Here is a 26,860-nt window from a genome sequence, read left to right as displayed (position 1 = left end):
CACGGGTACATCCCAAAATTCCATGCATGTAGAAAGCTAAAACGTCAGGGAAAAGAGTATAACCTGGTCATCTCTCAAATATTCTTTTCTATTTGTAGATTTTTGTGTGGGGGGGGAGCATTCCATCCTGTGAACCATCGCCCTTTAGACAAGTGAATAAGTGGTATAGTTCAGATACAAAGTTTTCTCAACAGCTGTGTCTGTGAGAACTAGTTTTTACACTGCGTAATTGAATTGTCATTTCTTTTTCAGTTCCACAAAAATAGCTTTTAACATTGATAATTTATGTTGCTGGTTTTGTGGGACCCAGACAAAAATTTTCTGGGATTCAGGCTAAATTTTCTGTCAGCAGAATGGACCTTTCTTGCCTTCTTGTTCCCAGTGCAGCCCACAGATCTCACTCTTGGGGTTTGAGGACTCTAAGAAACAACAGGAGGGTGGTCTGCAATTTTAAAGGGGAATTGATGAAAATTGCCAATTCATCCTGTATCTGACCCAGGGTTTTATTTGTGATCTGCTTGAGCACATTTCTAGAGAGGGAACGTATAAATTAGTCTCCTGGTTTTATTCCCATAATTGATCATTGGCAATCCTATTGTATGTAGAGTTACTCCAGGCTGAATATCAGACTCAAATATCCTGCTGTTATATATTGAAACTTTCTGGGGGGTGACAGAACTAGTTTATTTATATATTTTGTTTTAAATTTTTGTGTGCCATCTTTTCATGCAGTCAGGGCCCTGAAGGCAGCAAACAATTGAAAAGAAATGTAAGCGTCAACTTTTTAAAACAACCCAAATATATAAAAACAGTCATTACAAACCAACAATAAGAGGAGTCAGTGACAATGCGCCACATGAAAGTGAAAAGTCTTCAGCTAGAGAAGAACACAGTCAGGGGAGATAGATCAATTTCCTTGGAAAGGAGAGAGATCAATTCCTTGAGAAGGAAATTCCGATTGAGAAGGTTCTCAGTTAGGTTGCCACCTGTCTAAGCCTCTGGTGGTTAGGTACCCTAAGGAAGGGCCTCTTTACCGCTCTTAGCTGAATAGCTTAGATAGAACTAATTTGTGTTGGAGAATCATATGCCTAATTCTGTTTTAATTCTGCAACTGTGATGCCTGATTACAGTGTTTCTCCTCATTGGAAAATCTTAAATTGTCTCATAAATTGTGTTTGCTTAGATGAAAGATTTATGCTGTGCCTGGTAGGTGTGATAAAAACTGAGTTCTGTTATCCTTGTTTGTTCCCAGCTTCAGTGTACACTGTTCATGCATTGTGAATGTAGTGAGCAAAAGGGCTATGGGCAGCCCAATCCAGAGGGCATTTCAGCAGCATGAGGAGGCAAAAAAACTGCCAGAAAGCCCTCCATCGGGCTCAGTGGGCTTACGCCATCTAAAAGGGTGGCATAAATCCAAGCCCTGGGTACCAGCATCCTGGGATCCAAAGTTAGGGTGAAAGCCAACTAACATGGGCGCCACCTCCAAGCATGCCTCTGGAATCCCCCTACTACACCAGCAGAGCCAGCAGGGGGGCAGGAGTGCTGACATGACACACTGTGTTGCATCTGGCTGTTGTGGAGGGCCGTGGTGGATACCCACTGGCGGATTTGCCTCTTTGCCAGTGCAGGTTCCCTGTGGAGGGCAGATCTGCTGGCATAGGGCCCCACTGCATCCACGATGTCCTTCGGCCTCCTCCCTCTGAATTGAGCTGTTAGTAAACTGTTCTTTGCCATTTTTTAGATAAAGGGATTGAGTAGTCAGCTAGCAACACTTTTAATGTAAGAGGGAGGCAGGAAGGGTTGTATAGTCCAGCCCTTTCACCCCTTTGGGAAGGATTTTTCCTCCAAGATAGGTCAGGAATCCTGGAGGGAGGGGGTTGTGGTCTTCCTTTGGGCATAGACCAGGTGTTACTGGGGGAATAAAGGGGGAAATACTTGTGAATTTCCTATGTTGAGCAAAGGGTTGGAGTAGATGACCCTTGAGATCTTTTCCAGCTCTGTGTTTCCTGATCTGCTGGCCTTGTGGTGGGATGGAAGTAAAGGACCAGTTTTTCCCAACAGCTCCCACTCCTCTCCACATACTCTGATCATAACTATGTATTTAATATTAATATTTACGTTACTGAATGTGTATGTTTGGTGGGATGGTATGCAGGACATGTCGTAACTATATTGCTGTTCTTGAACTGTGGAATGAGTATCACTGGGGTGACATTAATTTAGCATGTTAACAGTTATTCCAGAATGCTTCAACAGTTTCCTATTGGAGAAAAAATGGGGGGGAAATTAAGACAAAAGATTTATTTTCAGCATTATTTTACCAGGGACATATGTGTGGGGGGGGTCTCATCCCCCAGGCGCCATGCACCTAGGTCACATGGTGACACATTTGGTTCCCCCTTCCTCCCACCACATTTGACCTGCCTGCATTTCTTGCTGAATTGCCGCTGGCCTGCCTGCTCACTGTCAGACTCTCTCAGTCACCAACTGGCAGACCCTACCCTCTTCCTGGCCTGTAGCCTGGGGAGGGACTCCCCACGCAGGCTAGGAAGGCAAGTGGGGGCTGAGATGGGCAGACTGGCAATCGGGATTCAAGGGAGAAAGGCTGCAGCCCACATGCACCTTCTCGCCTGAATCCTGATCACTGGCCTGGCCCCCGCTTGTCCTTCCTGGCCTGGAACAGGTCCAGGAAGTGGGGTGGGGGCTGCTGGCCAGTGACTGAGAGTCTGAGAGTGAGCAGACAGGTCGGCAACGATCCAGCAAGAAAGGCGGGCAGCCCTCGTAGGCTCCTCCCTCCTCCCCCCACAGGCCAGGACGAGGAACAGGCCAGGGACCTGTGAGTGAGAGAATATGCAGGCAGTTACTGATCTCATGCTCGCCCAGGCCCCACACTGCTTGCCTTTGCTCACCCACTGCCTCTCTCCTGTTCGCCCCTCTGCTTGCTGCTGCTCTCCTGCTTGCTCCTGGCACTTCACACACACACCCGCCACTTCTCCCTGTACAATGGGGGGGGGGGGGAGTGGCGCACAATTTCAGTGGTGCCCTGGGCTCTATTTCCTGCTGCTGTGCCACTGTTTATTGCCATATATAGTTAGAAGGAAAGATTTAGTTCAACACTGTACCCAAACAGATGTTATATATAAGGGGCAGGAAAACAACAGTAAATGCTAAAGTAATTTTTTGGTAAAGAAGATGGATTAATGACAGAAAGAGAAGAGCTGTCACTCTTGCCATTAATTTTAACCCAATCCCCCTCTGGAGCCGGCCCCCCCCCCCCCCCCCCCCGCCCGCCCTGCTGTGGATGCTCACCCAACTGGTGCAAGGGGAAAATGTGCTAGCAGGGGGTTACTTGCCCAGGTTCTGCGTAGTTCTATGGCACCTGACCTCGACGTTGCCACTTGTCCCAGGCTGCGCCAGTGTGGAGAGGAGCGGGATGGGGGTGGGGTGTGTGGAGCTGATCTTAGTTGGCTTCCACTTCCTGTCCATCCCCCAAGTGGTGGCTTCCACTTCCTGTCCATCCCACAGAGCCAGTGAAGGAGGTATGCAACATTTTGGTGGCATATCTCCACGGGGGATTCTCAAAGTGGTTTTCTCTTTTTTACTTTTTTGGGCTTCCCGCACTGCGGGAAAGCCCTTTGAAGAGGGCAAGGTATCACCGTCCCTGCCCGCCAGCCCTCTGTGGATTGAGCTTTGAGTTTCATGGCAGATGAAAGAATATTAATGTACTAAATTAAGTCGTCCTATTGGTTCCTTGAAACCATGAAGTCCATTTAAAATTATTCTTGCAAGTCATCAGGCCCTTATAAACAGCATGGAAAGCATGGGAATCTGCTGTGGGAGAGGGTAATCAGTAGAAATTAACACTGTTCCTTAAATAGTAAATCCATTATGTCAGATATACTACATTGTTGGATATACACTAGTGTTTTCTTGTAATAGTTAGAACAGAGTTCTTGCTGAAGACTCCCCCCCACCCCGTGAGTAGCAGTCTACATCATACTGTACAGTAATTGTTAAAATATTTAATATAGGTTGCTTGTAAAAAAAGTTAAGCTGCTTGAACTGTTAGTTAATTTATCTTGATAACTACCAGCACAGTACATTATCTAGAATTTTGCATGCCTGTGAGTGATTAGCTTAAAGCTCTTGCTGGCTGTACTTAGAAATTAACACTGCCAAGTGGGGTATGAAATCCATTTTAAAAATTATTGATTTGTAGAATTGAACACATTATACTCTATGAACTCCTTATATTGTTCTTAGTGGCATTGTTTCATCTTAACATGCTGTGCTAGCAATATTTGACTTATTTCAGAATCTGCAAATTTAATATGCTTTGACCTAAATATATAAAAAGCTGGATTAGATTTTTCAGCATAGGACCAAGAAAATTACTTCCAGAGCAATGAAAATAATAGAATTAAACATTTCTGCTCAGCTGTGAAGTTCTCTTACTGACCTTCTGCTGAGAGATATTGAACTGCTGAAGCTTCTTTTGTAGGCTTGTCAGGATGATGTGAATAATCAAAAATTGTAAACTTAAAAGTGTAATAATGTATCTTTTGCCTTTAAAAATAACATATTGTAGTTTCAAAACCTGCCAGTGGTAAAAATGACCTTACATATTTGTTGTTTTACTTATTATAGGTGATCATCCAAGGGTTTCGAAGCTACCGAGATCAGACTATAGTAGATCCTTTCAGTTCAAAACATAATGTAATTGGTAAGGTCTTTTAGTACAATGGTGGTGATATCGTTTAAGTAAGAATGTCCTTAAAGATGTCTATTTATGGCTTTTTTGACCATATCAATAAAAAGCAAGCTTAACTTTTTAATACATATGGGTTTCCCATAAGTCTGTATATTGTTTCAAGGGAAAGTTTAATGAACACAAGTTCAATTATGTAGGTATTATGAAGCAGGTGAAAGCGTTTGTTCTTTTATCTGTCTCAGAACAACCTTCCATACTGAATAGATTAGAATTTGTATCTGCAGTCTGAAACATCACATAATTTTGAATTGTTTACATAATTCTATCCAGGGCTCAGCTCCTATGTGTTAAAAAGCAGACTATATTGGAATTGAGTTAAACCAGAAAGACTGAGATTTATATATTGGTGTGCAGGAGATCATGTGTCATCTAACCTGCCTCACAGAGTGGTTGTCCTGAGCACCAAAGAAGAACCCAGGGGAGGGGTGAATGTAACAAAACTAAAATATTTATTAAACCTGACAAGTGTCATGTCCATGACCACCTGAATGAGCAATTCTCTTTTGTGAGACTAAAACAGAGACACATCTTTAGTGTCTTTCCAGTTGTATGATCTTTATTGCATTGAAAGGCTGCTCTAGCTGCAACCTCAGTGGGGTTAGATCTAGGTTACAAATTTGCACGTGCTGCTCTTTTTTGTGTCCACACACCAAAGTTTCCTGCACAATAACTGCTATTATTCGATTTGTATATCGCCCTCCCCCGAAGGGCTCAGGGCGGTGAACAACAACAGTATAATATCAAACATCAGTAATCATAACATCAAGAAAAAAATCAATAAACATAGCGTCAATAAACATTGGACCCCACCCCCTGCAGGTGTTTCCAATGGGGTGGGTGGGGAAGGACTCATATTAAAATTCTCATTCTTGAGTTTCCATTCAAGAACAGGTTTATTCTGATATGAGATCTTGTAAACGTCTTTTCCAACACTGTTACCTGAGATCCTTTCATGGGAGATGCCAGGGATTAAACCAGGAGTTATCTCCTTGTTAACAATAGAAGCCCAGATTTTAGAGGATTAGTTGTGTCATGTGGCCTTGAGTTCTTGTTTAATTTACTCCATGCTGCCAGGATGCAGTTAGTGCATACACTGGAGTTGAATGATGCTTGGCAAATAGCAGTTTGTAGAAGTATAATTTTTGAGAATTCGATAACATTTGAGAATTAGATAACATCATCAGCTAACAGATACACTTATTGAAAATTATGCACTTTGCATAAACTAATAGAATGTTAAATATGACTGTGATGTTTAATGTGACAATTTTTATTTATTACTGTTTTGCTTTTAAAATATTTGTTTTTGTATATTACAAAACTAAATACTCATTTGTGAAACTCTGTAGTTTGACATTTCTATGAAATCTTAATTTCTTTTTTAGTTGGTAGAAATGGTTCTGGAAAAAGCAACTTTTTCTATGGTAAGTTAAAGCATACAAATGATAATCAAAGATAAGTTTAGTGTCTGAAATTTTTGTTTATGCTATTGATCCAAATTTGCCTTAGATTAGTACAAGGAAACAGCCAAATAAAGATACTTTTTAAACAGTAGAAGTATCTTGTGGCATTTTATTCCATAATGTTTGCCTTTAAACTTTTGTGGCACCTGATACATTAAATGTTACATTACTTGGCAGAGAGATTTGGTAGTCTGGACAGTCTCTGCAAGAGAATAATCTCTGCAAGAGAATAATCAAGCACAAATGAGAAAAATCCATAGAACGTTTCATTCTCTGGATATTCAATAATGGACTTAAAGGTTGCAGAGTATGCAGATTTGATAGTGTGAAGTTGGTCTGAATAGATTGATGGCAAAAAGGTGTATATATACTATTAAAATCCAACCCATTTTTCCAATTCCTTAACAGCTGTACTTGGTTCATAGCCATTCTGGTTTGCAAAATTTACTGTTCTGATTGCTATGTTCTACAATTATTTATTGTTATTGTTATTTAGCCATGGGAATCTAGGCCCTTTGGCCTATATTTGTATTAGACTTTATGTTACCAAAATTAGTGCCGGTCTGCCCTGTTTTAGGTTGGGGAACTAGCAGGGATAGACATTAGGCTGTAGAATGGTGGGCTATGGGATTTTCACCAACATTTACGGGAGGTTTTCCTCTTAGAAATCTGCAGGAGACTGGGATTTAGAAGTTTTGACAATTTTATGACAAAAGTAAAAAAGAAGCTTGCACGTTCAAGGTCACAAAAAATACACACAGAATTTCAAGAAGCCTTAAGATTTCCACAAATGTGGAGGATAGATGGGAATAGCAGAGATTGTTGAAGGGTAGAGTAATATTTACCAGATCCTGAAAAGGAAGATCTGAGGAGGCAGAGTCCAGAACCGCATTGGATGCAGAAGATGATGATGTCAAGTCCAGCATAACGGAACCAAGCATAGTTCAGAAAACATTGACCAATTGGTTCTAGTTTGGGCAGACTAGATATTGGGGAAAGTAGAGTTTTAGTTCTCAGGAGAGCACAACAGTGGATGATGACTTGATGAGTCAGAGCTGGGGAGCGTCCAAGTTTTGATTAGATTTAAGTGCAGTTAATGAATTTACAATTCCAGAGTATTCCAATTCAGAGTAAGGTTGGATGATTCTCCAGTAGTGGGGCAGGAAGGGTATGATGGGATTAACTGGGGAGAATAGGACTCATTAGAATTGATTGTGTTAAGGCTGGCTGGCGTTTGCATATCATTTGTAGCTAGAGAACTGGTGTGTCCTTCCCAGGGCTGTGGCTGTTGTTACTCAGATGGCAATGGTCAAAGCTGCAGGAAAGGTATTGCTAGCTGCTGTGCATATTGAGAGTGTGTCCAAGGAAAGCCTCTTTCTTGGTATCAAAGTCCAGAGTTAAGATTGGCTTCCATCTTAGTCTGAACTGTTTGCAACACCAGCAGAGGTGACTGGTAGTGGACTTTCCAGAAACAGGACACTGTCTTGCTATAGGCTTGCCTGCCAACACCTACCTCTACCTACCCCCCCGCCCCCGCTCCCCCATCTTTAAGGTACTACAAGATTCTTTATTTTGGTAGTACTAAACTAAAAGTGCAGTCCTGTGAGGTGTTCTACTCTATTCTATCAAAGCCCACAGATACTGACTAGAATTTGTAGTTTTTAAAATATTGAGTTTCATGGTCTATTTTACAATCAGGCAGTTTTGTTTCAGTAGGGAAAAGAATATATATTACCTATTTGGAAGAAGAAATAAACAAATGTATTTCCCAAACAAAAATGCCAAATTAATAATATTTATTTTGTTAAACTGAGATTATAATTTCCTCCTTTTCCAGTTCGTAATTCATCCTTTAATGTAGCAGTTGATTGGTTAATGAAAGTCTAAAGTAACTTGAAGTGTCATAAATAAACCTTTGCTCTAAAATTTACCAACATTCCAGAATACATGAGCACAATTCTAGAGTGATAGGTTGAATGTTAGTATTTATAAGAGCTATTCAAGTTACATTTTAAAAGGTTTACTATTGAAACCATTTCAATTACTTAACAAAAGTTATTGTACTTTCTATATTACAGCAATTCAGTTTGTTCTCAGTGATGAATTCAGTCACCTTCGTCCTGAGCAGAGGCTCGCTTTATTACATGTAAGTGAAAAGAACAGACTTACTGCCATTCTAAAATATGTTCAGTACCATGCATAGTGCCTGTGCATTCTAGTCACTGCACTGTTTGGGTAAATGCTTTCTTTATGTTATCCTGTTTTATAGTTAACCTTTTTTAAAGATAAGATTTTCTCATTGCTAGAAGTAATGGGAGACTCTAGCATAGCAAGATACTGTCATATAGACATAAAGCCAGTGTGTTGTGGTGGTTAAATGTGTCAGACCAGTATCTGGAAACCCAAGTTCAAATTCCCATTCATGCCTTGAGAGCTTGCTGGGTAGACTTGGATCAGTCACACACTCTCAGCCTCACAGGACTGTTGTGAAGAGAAAAGAAGAATGATCTAAGCCACTTTAAGTCCTCATTGGGGAGAATGGCAGGGTACAAATGAAGTAAATAAGTAACAGCTTTTGAATTTTTTATAAAATAAATTAGTTTGCTAAAGAAATATGGAAAATAACTTCAAATGTTTAATCCATTTGGTCTCTCTCTCTCTCTCTCTCTCTCTTTCTCTTTAAAGGAAGGTACAGGTCCTCGTGTTATTTCTGCTTTTGTGGAAATCATATTTGACAATTCGGACAACAGGTTACCAGTAAGCTACATATATTAACTTTTTATTGTGGTACATTTTCTTACTGGTATTTGGTTGAAGTTAAGAGTAAAATGTTGTAAAGTGTTCAGAATGTTAACGCTGTGTCATTTTGTTGTCTTAAGATTGATAAAGAAGAAGTATCTCTTCGCAGAGTCATTGGAGCTAAAAAGGACCAGTATTTCCTAGACAAGAAAATGGTTACGTAGGTGCAATTTCTTCTTTAATTCTAGTCTGAATTTAAGGTACCATATAAATTTGTGTATAAGCCGACTCGTGTATAAGCCGAGGCACCTAATTTTACTACCAAAACCTGGGAAAACGTATTGACTCGCGTATAAGCAGAAGGTGGGAAGCCGGGAGGCAGAGGGAGCTCCTTATTTGGGCAGTGACTCCCCCTGGTGTCATTGCCCAAATAAGGAGCTCCCTCCACCTCCCAGCTGGGTGTAAGGAAGCCCAGGCAATCAGGAGGTCACTGTTTGAAAAACACTTAAAATATGACACTTAAATTTTTAAAATTCAGAGATAGCCGTTATACTGTGTTCTCTCTGTCTGTGATTTGCAATCCACTTCTTTGAAAATATGGACTGTGGTATCATGACTGTGGTTGTTGTAGAAATTGCAGCTGATAAGAGAAGTCTTAATCAACTTTCCTAGCCTGTTTATAGCAGTTGCTTGAAAATGATTCTGAAACATAGACTACAGGTAACTGTTCCATATTACAGTAATGACGTTCTTATTAAAGAAACAAATGCTCACAAAAAAAGAACACTTTCCTCTGCAACAGTCACGTTCAAGGATAAATGCCTGTTATAGGGAGTTTCAGGACATCAGTTACCATGCATGCTATATCCCCCCCCCCCATCTGTAAGGCAATACAGATGGGGCTACAGTGCCCTGCATTGGTAGCACACTTATTGACCACAACAAGAGTAGCAAAGGTCTGCATGACAGGGTAGATGGATGTGTTGCTACACTGATACACAAAATACGGGGTCCTAGTATTCATGGAAGAAATTGATTACTGGATAGAGATGCCTGAGCAGCAAATCCTTCGCTGGTAGCGTAATAGGCATTTTTAATAGTTAAAAACTGAACCAGTCAGCAGGGCTCACGTTCTTCTAAACTCACAGAACAAACAATGGATGTTCAATCTAGATTGGGATAGAAGCAGATCATTTGTCTTTTAAAAAATCTTTTATATTTTTAATTGACACAATTTGAAGTAATTGAAAAATTTACTTCCAGAAAAAATGATGTGATGAACCTTCTTGAAAGTGCTGGATTTTCTCGCAGCAATCCCTACTATATTGTTAAGCAAGGAAAGGTATGATTAATTTGATTATTTTTCAGCAAGTTAATTTCTGTTAAAGACCACCTTGATCATCATATGTGGTTAAGAATTCTAGGTATACATGCCATCCATATGTGGACGGCAAAGGAGTTTTCCCACATTCCTCTCTATTGCTTCTCCTTTTTCTTTCCCTGGATAAGATTGTTCCTGACATTACAAGATCCATGCAGGTGTGAGGATTGATGGGCTGAAATAAGGAGAGGCAGGGGGATGAAATTGCCCCCTCCCCTCAGCGGAGCTGAATTGGCAAAAGAAGAAAAGAAGAAGAAAGAGCAATTTCATCTTGTGTCTTTTGCTTGCTTGACTCTCATCACTCATGCAGCTGTTCCTCTGCACAGATATTGATAGTGACTGAAGTAGAACAGATGAAAACTGCCCATACCAAATTCATCTTTCCTGCAGAATATCAATTCTAGCTAGTAACATTTTGAGATTACAGATTTATGATTTTATGTTACAGAATAATTTATAGGCATGTAATTGGTTGTAGTCATTTTTACAGCAGTTAATAAGTAGCTCAAATCTAAGATTTGTTATGCTGACAAATTAGTGCTTAGTATAACACCTGTCTTGCATTAGACAATTTTCCATAGAAGTATCAAGGCAAAAGGGAAGAATTCTCTTAAAGTGCAATATAGAGGATGTATTGTAGAAGGTACACATTGAATTAAATTTCTTTAGTTTTTTACTTGCATTCTGTAAGTAAAAGGGTGCTCCAAATAATATTCCTTTTCTCATGATTTTTAGATCAATCAGATGGCCACAGCCCCTGACTCTCAGAGATTAAAACTTTTAAGGGAGGTTGCTGGCACTAGAGTATATGATGAACGTAAAGAAGAGAGTATCTCGTTAATGAAGGAAACAGGTAAATATGGTCTTTTCCCATTAGATAGTTAACATTTATCTATGATCGCTGTTTTTCATAACTTCCAAACATTTTTAATTTGCACGTTTGCATAATTTGTATTTTAATGGTAGATATTAAGAAGCTGATATATTGAAACCATATAAAACTATTGCTTTTGAGTTTGGTATGGGTACATTGATTCAGTTGCACATATTGGGCTGCACATAGACAGATTTATCAAGCGTTTGGTTTATCAACTATGTAAGATGTACTTAACCCAGATCCCCTCCAAAACAGCAATTTGAATCCATGTCTGGCTACTTAATGAGTGTATGTGTTGGCCTGCAGTCTCATTCCAGAGGCCAGGTGGCTGGCTGTAGCCGCATTATCACACCACTCCCATAGAGGCTTCCTAGCAGCGTGGGGAGGCTTGAAAAGTGAAAAAGCTTAGTGCCAGTTGACATGCATTTTACCCTCTAGCAAGGGATATGTACCTGTAATTGATATTGTGGGGAAACTGTCTCATTTCTCTTTTCCATTCATTAATTTTTTTGCAAACCAGGTTTTCCCAAAGGCTAATAGCACTGCACACTGCTAATCTTCTGGATTTTTATTTATATTTGAAATAGAAGCTATGGATTGTTGATTCTTAAGATTTACTTTGAAACGATTAAGCCATGTGAAATTTTAAATCATATTTTTAATAATAATCTTTAAGAGCACATACTGCAGTATTCAGTAGTGTCCAATACAGGGATTTAATTATGATTATTTTTTTCTTGTATGCAGTGATGTGGTTATTCATTTCTTTTTTTTTAATTAAACTAATTTTCTTAAGAGGGGAAAAGGGAGAAAATCAACGAGCTGTTGAAGTATATTGAGGAACGATTACATACTCTGGAGGAGGAGAAAGAAGAGCTAGCTCAATATCAGAAGTGGGATAAAATGAGAAGAGCCCTGGAATACACAATTTATAATCAGGAACTTAATGAAACCCGGGCTAAACTTGATGAGGCAAGTAATTTTGTATATTACTTTATTGCATATACTTTATTGTGTAAAGTATATTACTTTATGTATAATTTCCCCACCTGGTGAATATCATCAACTGCTCCCTTGAGCAAGGAGTGTTTCCTTGTGAGTTGAAGGAGGCGGTGGTCCACTCACATTTAAAAAGACCATCTTTAGATCCTAGCTATCTGGCCAATTACCGCCACGTTTTGAACCTTTCGTTTCTGGGGAAGGTAATTGAGAGAGTGGTGTTGGAGCAGCTTCAGGGCTTTCTGGAAGACACATCAGCACTTGATGTCTTCCAATCCAGCTTCCGTGCTGGGCATGGGACTGAGACTGTCCTAGTCGCCATCACAGATACACTCTGCATGAAGCTTGACCAAGGCAGATTGGCGCTGCTGGTATTATTAGACCTTACCGCTGCCTTTGATGTGGTCGATCACGACCTTTTGACTCAGCGCCTGGCTGTTTCCGGGGTGCGGGACACTGTCCTTCAGTGGATTGCATCGTTTCTCTGGGACCGGAGTCAGCAAGTGTGGTGTGGGGATCAGGCCTTCCAGAGGTGCCCACTTCATCGCGGTGAGCCTCAGGGGGCTTTGTTATCCCCGCTGTAGTTTAACATCTATATACAGCCCCTTGCTCAGTTGGTGTGGAGTTTTGGGCTGATCTGTCATCAATCTGCTGATGACACTCAGCTCATTCTGTTGATGGAAGGGGGGGAGGGTGGCTGCTGCCCCTGCGGCTCTACAGCATTGTCTGGAGGAGGTCGCTGGTTGGTTGAAGCAGAGCAGGTTAAAACTTAATCCATCGAACATGGAGATCCTCTGGCTGGGCCGCAGGGGGTGGGAATTGGGGATTTTCAGCCGCCGGTGTTGGAAGGGGTCTCTGGCACCGACCTCTTTGGATCGCAACCTGGGGGGGGGGGGGGGCCCCCTGGACTCGTCTCTTTCTATGGATGCTTGGGTGGCCCATGTTACCCAGGTAGCTTTTTTCCATTTTCTCCAGTCTGGGTGCCTGGCCCCCTACCTTTCCCAGGCTGACTGGCCGCAGTGATCCATGCAACAGTCACCTCCAGGTTAGTCTATTGTAACTCGCTCTACGCAGGCCTTCCCTTGCGGCTGATCCAGAAACTGAAGCTGGTCCAACATTCAGCGCTCGCCTTTTTTGGGTGGTTCTGTTAGGGATCACATCTCCCCTGTGTTGTGCCGCCTACACTAGCTCCCAGTGGAATTCTGGATCGTCTTCAGGGTGTTGATGTTGACCTTTAAGGCCCTTTGCAGCCTGGGGCCCTCATACCTTTGAGACCGCGTCATCCCATATGTCCCAATTTGGCCTCTGGTGATCCCCAGCCCCTCAATATTGCAGCTAGCCTCTACCCGTGTAACGCTCTTCCTCCAGCTGTTAGGGCCCTGCAGGACCTTGGTGAGTTCCACAGGGCCTGTAAAACTGAGCTGTTCCACCGGACCTTTGGGGAGGCTGGCCGCAGATTATCCTCCCCCTCTCGAAGCCCCCGTGTACCATGAGTTCATACCATCTCCAGCAGTTTGCTGGTCCCCTCCTGGGAGTACAGGAGTAGGGGAGCTGCGGTTCAGACGTCATCTATAATGTGGGCTATAATGCAGGTTATGCTGCTGCTACTGAATTTTAATGCACTATTCTAATTTGTATTGTTTAGTATTATGTTGTATATTGCCTTGTTTTGTTGGTTTTATTGTACACTGCCCAGAGCCCTTCGGGGGTGGGGTTGTATACCAAATCTAATAAATAAATTATTATTATTATTATCCACTTTAATCAACATACTTGATGAAGTTTTAAAAATGTAGTTATTTTTGCACATAAAGAAAAATAATATAAATGTGTTTATTTAATTTTATATTTTTAGCTTTCTGCCAAACGAGAAACAAGTGGAGAAAAATCAAGGCAGTTAAGAGATGCACAACAGGATGCTCGTGATAAAATGGAAGTAAGATCCAGAATTATGTTATCACAAAAACAGTTTTTATGGCATGGTAGCCTCCATCCATATAACAGGACATTGTCATGACTTAGTAGGCAGTAGATGGGGTGTTCACAAAGCGCGTGAGGATTGTTCATGTCCATCCATGTAGTGCAGAGTAAACAGCGGCAAGATAGAATGACTTACTTCCAGGCATGTGTGATAGGATTTGCTGGGATACAAATTACAAACCAGGCCTGAAAACGACAGTCAGACCAGCATCTGAGACTGTAGGTTTGAAGTATATCTGCTAATCAGATATGCTGTTTGAAGCATATCTGCTAAGGAGCAGCAGTGGCGTAGGAGGTTAAGAGCTTGTGTATCTAATCTGTTTGATTCCCAGCTCTGCCACCTGAGCTGTGGAGGCTTATCTGGGGAATTCAGATTAGCCTGTACACTCCCACACACGCCAGCTGGGTGGCCTTGGGCTAGTCATAGCTTCTCAGAGCTCTCTCAGCCCCACCTACCTCACAGGGTGTTTGTTGTGAGGGTGGAAGGGCAAGGAGATTGTAAGCCCCTTTGAGGCTCCTGCAGGAGAGAAAGGGGGGATATAAATCCAAACTCTTCTTCTTCTAATCAGTGGCCAAAGTGATGTGGTGTTGTGTATGAACTTGTGAAATAAATATAAATAGTGTATAATAATTCACAAGAACATTCCATGAATATCTTCCATTGACTTGCATCATACGCCTTCTTTCCACTTGAGCACCCCACTGTCTATTGCAGAGGCATTTCTCTCATGTGGAGTGTATTCGTCTCATTCTAGGCACTTTTGGGTTCTTTGGGTAAGTGGAAGTGCCTAGTGTCAGAGGAACGTACCTTCCATAGTAGTTAAGGAGGAGCACATGCAGAATGCAAAGCAGGGATCTGCAACCTGCTTGAGGCTGCAGGCCCTGGGATGGTGTGGTGACTACCACTCCAAAATGGCCATTACAGGAGACAGCAAAACACACTATCTCCTTCCTCACTTTGCAAAAGATTTGCAGAAGGGAAATAAGCAAGAACAAAAAGAAGCCCAGGTTAAGAAAGGGGGAAAGGGAAATAGAAGGGGAATCCTTTCATTAGAATAAGGACAGCCAGCAACAAGCCCTGTCTTCCAAAGGCCTTTCTCAAAAGCTTGGCTGGCGACAGGACAAGTATAGGTGGATGCCATGGCACCCATGAGCACCACATTGGGGAACCTGAAGTTCTAGAATCCAAGCCTTGGTATTCAATTCTAGAGTGACCTCTAATGCTATCATTTATGAATTCAATTACAATGTATTGTCGAAGGCTTTCACGGCCAGAATTTCAGGTTGTGTTATTTCTCGGCGGTTATATCTTCACGAGTATGTTTCTCCTGACGCTACTTCGCCTGCATCTGTGGCTGGCATCTTCAGATCCTCTGAAGATGCTAGCCACAGATGCAGGCAAAACGTCAGGAGAGAATGCTGCTAGAACACGGCCATACAGCCCGGAAACCACACAGCACCCAAATTCAATTACAGTTACTTATGTACCCTGACATTCCTACAATGGTGTTTTCTGTTCTTGACCGTTCATTCTTTAATCTTTTTCCGTTTTACTTGTCTTGTGATATTGTGCTTCTTCCATTGTTTGGTAACTTGATAACAAGCTCTTGATGCTTTAGTTCTGAAATATTTCCAATCTTGTGTTAATGTTTGCATTGTTCTGCAGGAAATTGAGCGGCAAGTCCGAGAACTAAAAGCCAAGATTTCAGCTATGAAAGAAGAGAAGGAGCAGCTCAGTGCGGAAAGGCAGGAACAGATTAAGCAGAGGACCAAATTGGAACTTAAGGCAAAAGATTTGCAAGATGAATTGGCTGGCAATAGTGAACAACGGGTAAGGGTCATTTTGTTGGTCATTTGTAAGAAATGAATCTGGATATTTTTTGCCTTTGTTTTGTACTTTAAGATTGTAAAAATTTCAGTGTGGAACATTGCTGTATTTTACAAAAGCACTGTTAAGATTCAGTGAAAGTACTACTCAGTTACTAGTTCGTATTACCGTGGTGAAAAGCACACTGTCTCTTGTTCCAGTTGCAGCTGGTACATATTGAGGTAATTTAAAGAATGCAGCATATGGATCTCAAAGTTATTTGCTCCATACCTGGATTTCATATTCTGTTAATGATGTTCCTCCTAGATCAAAGAGGAGCTCATCCACAGATTACTTAATCATAGAAATCCTTCTTTGAAATTAGCCACAATTTCAATAATCAAAGCTATTTATGAACAGATATTTTTAGAACTATGATGAATTAATTCTTTGACAGAAAGTCCTTCCTGATAAATCATTTATTTTAGGGTTCAGATTAATGTATCCTTTGTTTTCAGAAAAGACTGTTGAAAGAGAGGCAGAAACTTCTTGAGAAAATAGAAGAAAAACAGAAGGAACTGGCCGAAACAGAACCCAAGTTCAATAGCGTCAAAGAAAAAGAAGAACGAGGAATTGCCAGGTATGTGTTTGATGGGTAGTGGCACTATTGTGTCATATTAGTAATAAATATTTTGCAAGGCGAGTTCCAGGTGCCGTGCCTTCATAAGCATTTCTCTTTTGAAGTACCTGAGAAAATTTCCAGCCATTACTCTTGTATAAGAGCAAGATAATAATTTGGAATTTATCTGTATTAGCTATAACGTCTCACAGGAGAAAGAATTATGAGCTGTAAAAATCAGTCAACACTGAGCATTAAAGCGTAAGAATATTAAAGCTTGAGAATACACTAGTCGATTATGTAGTATAAATATTTTCATTTGAAAATTGCATTTTTTCTCTTCGAACAGACTAGCACAAGCCACACAGGAAAGAACAGATCTTTATGCAAAGCAAGGTCGAGGAAGTCAGTTTACCTCTAAAGAAGAGAGAGATAAATGGATTAAAAAAGAGCTCAAGTCCCTAGATCAAGCAATCAATGACAAGAAGCGGCAGATTGCTACAATACATAAGGATTTAGAAGATACAGAGGCTAACAAAGAGAAGAATCTGGAGCAATACAGTGTAAGGAGTCAAGGTTGTAGCTACAAAAATGTGTGAATGCAGTTTCAGTTAGGATTATTTCAGTGAGGAGGTAGATTTTGTTTCTATTATCCAGGACATAGCTGTATACACTGTTAACTTGAAAATCCTACATTTTTGTATATTTGCAGTTTATTTAAGAGGGGGGATGTTGTGTAAGGACCTGCAGTTTTCTGGATATTCTTACAGGAGGTAGATTCTTTTGTTAACAAACTTGTAACAACTTAGAAGATTTAGGCAAAGTTTCACAATTATGAGCATTGGATGATTAAAATTGCATCAGCCTGCCTTGCCACTCCTTGGTACACTACATTCCGTATACTTCCAAGTGTTCTTGTGTATTATTCTTGAACATGGCCCCTGATTGTGTTAGATAGTATTGTTTGAATTGGGCCTGTGACTTCTCATAAATGTCCACTGGCAGAATGAATGTGGAAGTGAGGGTTGCAATATAGTGGATCCCAATAATACATACTTGCCCCCAATCCTCAAGTATGGGAATTGGATTGTAAAAGGAAAAAATGGAATGCAAATGCTTGATATAGTTCTTTGGTATCCTGTCTTCATGTGTTTCTGCTAATTCTTTGTTCTCTTCTGAAAGTCAGAACTCTACTGGTTGTGCTTGTGTTTATTGAACAGTCCCATCCGGGGGGCAGTGTGAATCCGCCACTGGGAGTGAGCTTGGGGCCATGTCTGCAGATTTGCCTTCCCCAGGGCATTTGCCCCACTGGTAGGGTGGATCTGCGGGCAGGCACCACAGCCCTCCACAGAGGTGGAATGCCACAACAGTGTCTCTGTGCTGCTGCTAGTATAGTGGGGTGGTCTTTGGTGTGGTTGGGGAAGGAGCTGATGCTAGTCAGCTTCCATGCAGCCATTGCCCCTGTTACACTGGCAGCCAGAACTGAACTTACTCCTCCTTTTTTGTGGCGTAAGTCCATTAAGCCCACTGGGGGCTTTCTGGTTGCGGGGAGGCTTTTTTGTGTTTTGCCCTCTCCTGCCACGAAGAAGCCCCTTGGGAACAGTGAAACGGGAGTGGCACCGTATCTGAATGCCCAGTCCTTTAGATAGGGCTGCCCAAGTCTCAGATGCTTTAAAAAAATTTGATTTTCAGCACTTTAATGATATTAAAGATAACAAAGTATTTAAGTCAGTCGAAACTTTGGGATGTTTAATTGAAAAACTTCTTTTTGTATGCATTAGAAATTGGATCAGGATCTTAATGAGGTAAAAGCTCGTGTGGAAGAATTGGACAGAAAATATTATGAAGTGAAAAACAAAAAAGATGAACTACAGAGCGAAAGAAAGTTAGTAATTTATTGTGGTTTTCTTTTCTTGTATCAGTTCTTTTGAAAAATTTAGTCTTAGCTTAACTTTTAAAATATAAATTAATATTTTTAATGTTTTATGAAGATTTCTTAAGAGTCTAAAAGCAGTAATTATTCAAGAAATATATAAACAGTTTCACTGTTGAAGTCTGTTACAACTATAAAACATGATTGTTTTCTATGAGCAAGAGAGTTTGTTTGTTTACTGGTAATAAAAGGGGCTGATATTTGAAAAGGAAATTATGTCTTAAAATAGACACTACAATTTACTTTTATGATTGGAGATTATTTACAAAAAAATGTTACATTAGCTTGAGATATGGCATGTAGAAAAGTTAGCAAAAAGTTCTAATCCTTGATATACATTTTGAATTTCTTTGGAGGTTTGAAAACCAGTGCAAGCGTTCGTTTCAGGTAATTTAAATAAACAGACTATAAACAATGTCTTTTATGTAGCCTTTAGTAGGCGACTTTGGTAACACAGATGTCACTTTAAATTTTCAGCTACTTGTGGAGAGAAGAGAATGCAGAGCAGCAAGCTCTGGCTGCAAAACGAGAAGACCTGGAAAAGAAGCAGCAGCTTCTTAGAGCAGCAACAGGAAAGGTGCGGAGTCCTGATGTTTAGTGTCAGAGACAGTGGTTATGCTGCATTGCAGATGTCATAGTTCTACTGAACCTTCTTTAAATTTTTATTTTATGACAAGTATCTTTTTTGGAAGCGGCTTCTAGAGGCTAAGGGTATTATAAGTATTCAGAGGCTGAAGATGAAGGCAGGGTTGGCAGAATTGTGGTTTATAAGGTTTAAATCAAGCTTTTTCTGTTCTTCTGCCAGCAGACATATGCTTTTGTGCAATCAGTCGCCGCTATTGTGGCTTTAATGGGATAATTCTGAAGTTGATGTTTTATTTGTTGTCTGTTTGTTAGATTTGTATCCTGCCCTTTCCCAACTTTAGTCTAACAACCATAAATGCAATATAATTAAAATAACATACTATATATGAATTACTCTTCAAAACTTTATTAAATTTAAAATTTCAGATGGTGCCTTTAATACCTTAAATAACAGTTCCAGGAATAACCAGTCAGAATAACTATTAAAGCAGGAGGGGGGAAAAGTAAGGGGGAGATAGGAGCAGTAAAAATACAAAGTGAGTGACAGTATTCTATCACCACCCCCAGCCCATTCCTCGATCTACAATCATATAGCAGAGACACTGTTCTGACCAGTGTAAAACAAATAACAGCCAAAAACAAAACTTTAAAATAATTTGCAGACTAAATATGTGGATAGGGTTATTTTCATGTCTTCCAGTACCTTCATTTCTTTTACTTCATTATAACAGGCTATTCTAAATGGAATTGACAGTATAAACAAAGTCTTGGAGCATTTTCGGCGCAAAGGCATTAACCAGCATGTTCTAAATGGCTATCATGGAATTGTGATGAATAACTTTGAGTGTGAGCCTGCTTTTTACACTTGTGTTGAAGTTACTGCAGGAAACAGGTATATTCAGCCACATTCTTGTTTGTACAAATGTGTGAAGTTGAGAAACAATCCTGTTAAAACTAGTTTTAAATGAATTTATTTTACTTGTTATTTATTTACATTATGTATAGCTGGCATTTCTCAGTGAGACACAAGGTGGGTTACATAGTGTAACTGAAATACAGTCAAGAGGATGGGACATTCAATAAACAGTGCAATAGGATTGGGATTGCAGAGATCTGGAGCCAACCAGAAGTCTGAAACATATGAGAAACAAATCTGATAACAAAGCATGAGCATTTAAGCATGACTCAAACAATGCAGAAATTATATAGTAAAAACTTACTTACTGAACAAACAGATCACAGAAGTATAGTTCCCAGTTCCTATCTCTTTACCAATATGACTTTCTGAACCATTTTGTTACATTACAATCCTATTACCAGTCCAAAAATGTCCTCCTGAACAACTCATCTTTCTATATTAAAAGCCGTGAGAGCAGGGAGCCTTCCTAATCATAAGGGGGGGACTGTGCTTGTGTGGGCAGTTGTTGATTTTGCCCATTCGCAGCATAGCACCCTGCAGAGGGCCCTGCTCAAATGAGTGAAGCTGTTGTGGCAAAGCATAGTAAGAGGAGCTGTTCTGCAGATATGAGACACCCAGGCCTTTGCATGTGATAGGCAGTACCTTGAATTGACCCTGTTAATTGATGTGCAGCCAGATGAATCAGAAAAAAATGTTTATAAAATTTGTGGGGCTAAGCTTATTTTCAAAGATTTGGCCATTTTATTGATTGCATACTTTTTTGTTTTTACAAGAATACTTTAACTTCTCTCTTTTGTGTTAGGTTATTTTACCATATTGTAGATTCTGATGAAGTTAGTACTAAAATCTTAATGGAGTTCAATAAAATGAATCTACCAGGAGAAGTAACTTTTCTGCCACTGAACAAACTGGATGTTAGAGATACTGCATACCCTGAAACCAATGTAAGCCTGTTTGTTTTTAAAATTAACAGTATCAGCATTGCTCTAGACCAGGGGTCCCCAAACTACGGCCCGGGGGCCAAATGTGGCCCCCTGAAGGCATTTATCCGGCCCGCCAGGCATGGCAGCGATGGCTCCATTCATGTGCAGTGGGGGCTCGAGGGAGAGGAGGAACCGGCCCCAACGGCTGTTGATTGCAGTTACATGATGGCACCCCCAAATCTCCACGAATTTTCTGACCCAGAGTTGGAAACCTTACATGTGGCAACGCCTGGTCCTCCCTTCCCTCTCGGCTACTCCATGTGTTGCTCTCAGGCTTTCTGTTCCGCCTCACTCCCATTGGCATCAGCCAGGCTGGTGAATCGCTCGCTGGCTGCTAGGGAGGAAAGAACCCAGGAAGATACCTGATCCTGGGTTAGATGGAATGCTTCATTGGGAAAGTTCTGCTTTTTTTTACAGGGGAAGGTATTCCACAGCCTCCCCCACCAATATTTGGAGCCCACCCTGTACTTGACATACTTTGGTCACTGTTCTAAAAATAGACCATGACAGAAAGGCTGAAAGGTGAAATCAGACATTTTACAATCATTTGTGCATAGGAATTTGTTCATAGTTTTTTTTAGTCCGGCCCTCCAACAGTCTGAGGGACAGTGAACTGGCCCCCTGTTTTAAAAGTTTGGGGACCCCTGCTCTAGACACAAAACAAAAGGATTGAGAGGGCTTCATAAAACAGATAGGCTGTGGGTTCTACAGTCTGCTGGAGCCAGCAGATTGTTTTCTTCCGTGTTTGTGGTTCTAAAGCCATTTTTATGGCCATTTTATTTTCATTTCTGTAATGGAATTATAATATGAATATCTTGCATTCAAGATAAATAATTTTATACATTTTAATTCATTATAAATTAGATTACATTTTCCCCCTTTTGTGATGTATGTATGTATTTATTTATTATATTTATATACCGCCCTCCCCAAAGGTTCAGGGCGGTGTCCATCAATAATAAAACAATTTAAAACATCGTAATATATAATTTACATAAAATACCAAGACTACAGATGGCTTCAACCCATATGCTTTACATTCAGTCACCTGAGTGTTAACTGGAGGGCTGACACAACTTTGCTGAGGCATTTGCTCTTCTTTTTGCTTCCAGGATGCTATTCCTATGATCAGTAAGCTAAGGTACAACCCAAGATTTGATAAAGCCTTCAAACATGTTTTTGGAAAGACTCTTATTTGTCGTAGTATGGAAGTTTCTACCCAGCTGGCCAGAGCTTTTACTATGGATTGTATTACGTTGGAAGGTATGCTTTGGGAGCAACTTTATATTTATATTTGATGTTCTCTGCATGCTAGTCTCTTAATATATAGTGATTTTTTATGAATTATATGAACTTGATAAAAAACCTCAACAAATTCAATCTTTAGGAAATCGCTGTTCAACTTGAACTCACAATATATGAACCCGATAGATAGGTCAACTTTTCTATGGAGACCTATGACATCAAAAAGTATGAAATGTCAGATTCCATTCACAAAACATCCAGGTGAAATGGGGGGGGGGGGGCGGGTATCACCCTTTCCTTGGAGAAATACTTCTTGGGTTCTCCTAGATATTAGAGTTATATGCAAGAAGGTTGTCTTAAGTGTAACATATATTGGTTCTTGCATTTCAAGCTGTGCTTTTTATTTACCGTGAACAAACTTTATTGAACTGGGTGATACATAATATTAACACCCATCAAAGTACATTGAAAGGACCTGGATAAAACAGGTGTAACTGTTATGACTCCAGTTTCATACACAAGCATCCAGTGATTCCAGACCAGACCAGGAAAAGCCTGTTGGTTTTGATGCTTGGATTTACAGCACATCAGGAAATGGATGATCGTGAACTTAGGGAGCTTAGCAAAAGGTAGTTCACAGTGTTCTTTTGCAGTTTGCATACTGCCATTACTTCCCCCTCACTTCACACCGTAAAAGACAATCAGTATTCGGGCAAAGTGTACAGATGCTGTATTCAGTAGTTTGCCTTTTTATATCGATAGATTGATACATCAGTATATATTGATAGTGACCCCTCCCCCCATGCAATCAAAAATCCGGCTGATGGGTATTGCCTGCAAACACGGCAGTGGGTAATAATGCCGAAACAAGGACTCTCTGGCCAATTCTCTTTCAAGTTGCAGGAACCTTGCCTTGCGTAATCTGTTAGATTCATGATTTTGTTTAGAAGCTCTGAGTAATTACATACTTTACTGTTCTGTTAAAAATGGTGAATTACTCTGATGTACACATTGTGTGGGGGTGTAGCAACTAACATTGTTAACACAAAAATTGTTCTTAGGTGATCAAGTCAGCCACCGTGGGGCCTTGACTGGAGGTTATTATGACACAAGGAAGTCTCGACTTGAACTCCAGAAAGATGTTAGAAAGGCAGAAGAAGAATTAGGAGAACTTGAAGCCAAACTCAATGAAAACTTGCGTAGGAACATTGAAAATATCCTTCACATATGTGGCATGTCTTCTTCTGTGAAAGATCGTATGTGTAAAGAAGACTATGACTAGCATTGAAGCAGTTGATAATTTTGAATGTATGCACACTTTTTTGTGTTGGTTACTGTCACTATCAGAAGATCAGGAATAATTACCATTAAGACAAAGAAGCAGGTGGGTTCTTAACAGAATATATAAAATTTGCTACTATATTGGGAAGAAAATGGAAGGTCTAGAAGTAATTGCTTAGAACTGTGGAAGCTGAGACAAATATGTAGGCAACTCAAAAGTTGGATAAGGGACTTTGATTTGTTGAGTTTGTGTTTTCATTTGGAATTGGTGGCAGAATTCCATACTCTTTCTTTAAAGAAGAATATGCCATTATTTTAATTAATTATTACATTCATTGTTATATATGACTGGGCCAGGATCAGTCTTCTGATACTGTGTTTTATGTTAAGGCACTGAATAAACATAATATCCTCAGTCCTTGATCCATTTTAAGTCCCTTTTTTATCCTCCCCACTGCATATCTGGTTGCATGCTGGATATCTGGTTGTTGAGGTAAATGGGAAACCTGTGGGCATCTCGATTGAACGAGGATATGGGAAATGCACTCAAAATCCTGTTTTCCCTCAGCAGCTTATGTTTGTGGGGGAAAGGATGAAAACGGAGAGATTGAACTCAGTTAGGGTAGCTGCTGGTGAGTTATATGGTAGAAAGGTCAGCAAGAAAACAGGGATTGGGTTAAGTCCAAAACTGAGCAGTTCTTTCAATAAGATATTGACAGTTGCAAAAGCTATATTTATTAACATTTTCATTTATGGCAAGGAACATTTCTAAATGGGATATTGTCCATATGTCTTATTTAAAGTTACTTTATACATAAGTCTGGTTGAATGCAGTTTCTGTTATAATTGCTTAAAACTAATTATGGCATGAAATACTTTGTTTTTGCATCATCACAGTAATATATAAAAAGGTTTCTTACTAATATACAAGACCTCGGATATGATATTATATAATCCATCATTTTAAAAAACAAGATTTTTCCTTAGCACATTGCATGGATTAATAATGAAATTGATCAGCTCATGAATCAAATGCAGCAAATTGAAACCCAGCAAAGAAAATTTAAAGCTTCCAGGGACAGCATCTTGTCTGAGATGAAAATGCTGAAAGAAAAGAGACAGCAGTCAGAGAAAACATTTATGCCCAAGGTATGGGGGATCTATGAGAATATTTGAATATTAGTTAGTTGGTGTAGTTGCATTTTACTGAATATTCAGAGTGGTTGGTACAGTGACCAGCTTCAGTTGTAGAATTCTGTGTCACCAGTTAGGGTCACTGCTGTGACTTGATGTCAGAAATGTCAGCAAGGAAAGGTATGCATTAAGCTATTGACCATTTTAGCTGCCTCTATATTCTCAAAGGTCTCAAACTTATACTGCAAGAACCTTAAGAAATATATTGTTGAGGTGGATTGCTGTTTACTGATTTTTCTGGCTTATTCTGCTGTCACTTTTACTGATGGTGATGAACTGGAGGATTATTTTTCTTTAAAGGAGTTTCACATTTAACATTACCTTTGATTTTTAGCAACGCAGCTTACAGAGTTTGGAAGCAAGTTTACATGCTATGGAATCAACACGAGAATCATTAAAAGCAGAACTGGGCACAGACCTGTTGTCTCAACTTAGTTTAGAGGATCAGAAGCGAGTAGATGCTCTTAATGATGAGATTCGACAGCTACAGCAAGTAAGGAAAAAAAACAAAAGTTTAGCATTCAGATTTTTGTTTATTTTACATGTTAGTTGCAAACTAGCTTGAGTTCTTGATGATGGTTCCTTTGTGTCTTTCCTATCTTAATGTAAAACAAGATCCTAACGTAAAACAATAATCTAATTCTGAATGATTTAGTTACATTCCCATTTGAAAGAGAACAGACTTTTTACATTCTAGATCACGTAAAATATCAGTAGTGTGGATAGGCTGATCAACAGTATAACTTTCACATTAGTAGTCATGTTGAAAAGACTATTTAGAGTTCAAAGATTTGTTTGTCAAGACTTTTATTTTAAGTTAAATTTGGATCTAGTTAAGTGCAGAGAAACAAACATTTAAAATTGCAGTTGTACATTTTTTTAAAACGGGACCAAGACCAGGTCTGCCATGTTTTAATTGTTTTAAACAATTTTAAATGCAGGCAGATCAATCCAGAGTGGGCAGCAGCTAAGGAAGGCAATGCTATCGTGCCACAGTACTGGCTCCAATCCCAGCTGCTGAAAAACAGCCAAAGGAGAACATAGGTATACGCCATGTTTTTCATGGCTTACATCCAAGACCAGGGACGAAGGCATTCCTGGGTTGAAAATCCAGGGTAAGCCAACTAAAATTGGTTTCACCCCTGTGAATGCCTCTGGCCTGCCTTTGTTTCACTGATGGGGCTGACTGCAATGTGGAATTGCTGATGTGGCACCCAGTTCTCGTTTAGGTCTTTCAGAGCGCCACGGCATCTGCCTCTCCACTGCAGTAAGAGTCCTAGAGAGGGCAAGTCCATTGGCGCAGGCCCATATCGCATACAAGAGTTGACTCCCCTCCTGGATTGGGCTGTTAGCCCACCAAATATTTTAAAAATGACTTGAATACGATTTTCCTTTTTTTCTAGGAAAACAGACAGCTTTTGAATGAAAGGATCAAGCTTGAAGGTATTATCACACGAGTTGAGACCTATCTCAATGAGAATCTTAGGAAGCGTTTAGACCAAGTGGAACAAGTAAGATTGGTTTTTAAAAACCTTTTCTGCAACAAATAAATTTTTTGAACATGGATTCTGAAGTTGTATTTCGTTATGATGCCCCATTATAGTGGATGATTACATTTGGCTATGTGTATGATGTTGTATTCCGCTTTTCAGCCTGAAATAAGCTTCCAAATTGGCTCACAGAAATCAGATCAGAATAAAAATTAAAATGTTTATTTGTTACCTGTTGAGCTAGAATCAAGCATTCTAGGGTTGGAGGGTTGCCAAGTTGCATTCTCACCAGTTGAAAGCTGGAAAGGAGGGAGGGTCAGCTGGACCTGCATCTAGGCACAATCAGAAAAGGTGCTTGGTTGCTTTATGCTTTTCCTCTGCTGGTCCTGGTAATGACAGGTGGAATCAGGCGGAGGTGAGGAGTTGTTTTCAGCTGAGACTGGATACAGGCATGAAGTCTGGAGGCCTGTATGCTACCTGCCCTCCTTCCTGTTGACAGCTCCAGAGACATCTTCTGAATGTCCTTGCTTGTCAGGCATAATTTGGTAAACATGGCAGTTTAAAAATGCTCCTATTGAGGTGCTGTGTGGTTTC

At 40.1% G+C, this 26,860-nt stretch overlaps 1 protein-coding gene across 1 annotated transcript in view; it reads left to right on the top strand.

Annotated features, from left to right (window-relative positions):
* Positions 1 to 26,860, top strand: part of SMC3 (structural maintenance of chromosomes 3) — a 34,448-nt gene that overhangs the window by 784 nt on the left and 6,804 nt on the right. The window contains exons 2-22 of the mRNA XM_048505395.1: positions 4,648 to 4,723; positions 6,157 to 6,195; positions 8,313 to 8,380; positions 8,920 to 8,991; positions 9,114 to 9,193; positions 10,237 to 10,315; positions 11,090 to 11,207; positions 12,028 to 12,203; positions 14,086 to 14,166; positions 15,877 to 16,041; positions 16,536 to 16,657; positions 16,986 to 17,199; positions 18,418 to 18,521; positions 19,047 to 19,146; positions 19,886 to 20,046; positions 20,876 to 21,017; positions 22,169 to 22,319; positions 23,363 to 23,515; positions 24,580 to 24,731; positions 25,111 to 25,269; positions 26,180 to 26,287. Coding sequence (XP_048361352.1) covers positions 4,648 to 4,723; positions 6,157 to 6,195; positions 8,313 to 8,380; positions 8,920 to 8,991; positions 9,114 to 9,193; positions 10,237 to 10,315; positions 11,090 to 11,207; positions 12,028 to 12,203; positions 14,086 to 14,166; positions 15,877 to 16,041; positions 16,536 to 16,657; positions 16,986 to 17,199; positions 18,418 to 18,521; positions 19,047 to 19,146; positions 19,886 to 20,046; positions 20,876 to 21,017; positions 22,169 to 22,319; positions 23,363 to 23,515; positions 24,580 to 24,731; positions 25,111 to 25,269; positions 26,180 to 26,287 — 2,520 coding nt within the window. The remainder of the gene's footprint in view (positions 1 to 4,647; positions 4,724 to 6,156; positions 6,196 to 8,312; positions 8,381 to 8,919; positions 8,992 to 9,113; positions 9,194 to 10,236; positions 10,316 to 11,089; positions 11,208 to 12,027; positions 12,204 to 14,085; positions 14,167 to 15,876; positions 16,042 to 16,535; positions 16,658 to 16,985; positions 17,200 to 18,417; positions 18,522 to 19,046; positions 19,147 to 19,885; positions 20,047 to 20,875; positions 21,018 to 22,168; positions 22,320 to 23,362; positions 23,516 to 24,579; positions 24,732 to 25,110; positions 25,270 to 26,179; positions 26,288 to 26,860) is intronic.

Source organism: Sphaerodactylus townsendi, linkage group LG08, assembly GCF_021028975.2.
Source record: "Sphaerodactylus townsendi isolate TG3544 linkage group LG08, MPM_Stown_v2.3, whole genome shotgun sequence".
In the NCBI taxonomy this organism is placed as follows: domain Eukaryota; kingdom Metazoa; phylum Chordata; class Lepidosauria; order Squamata; family Sphaerodactylidae; genus Sphaerodactylus; species Sphaerodactylus townsendi.
Note: the sequence above shows the minus strand (reverse complement) of the source record. Positions and strands in the feature narration are given on the sequence as shown.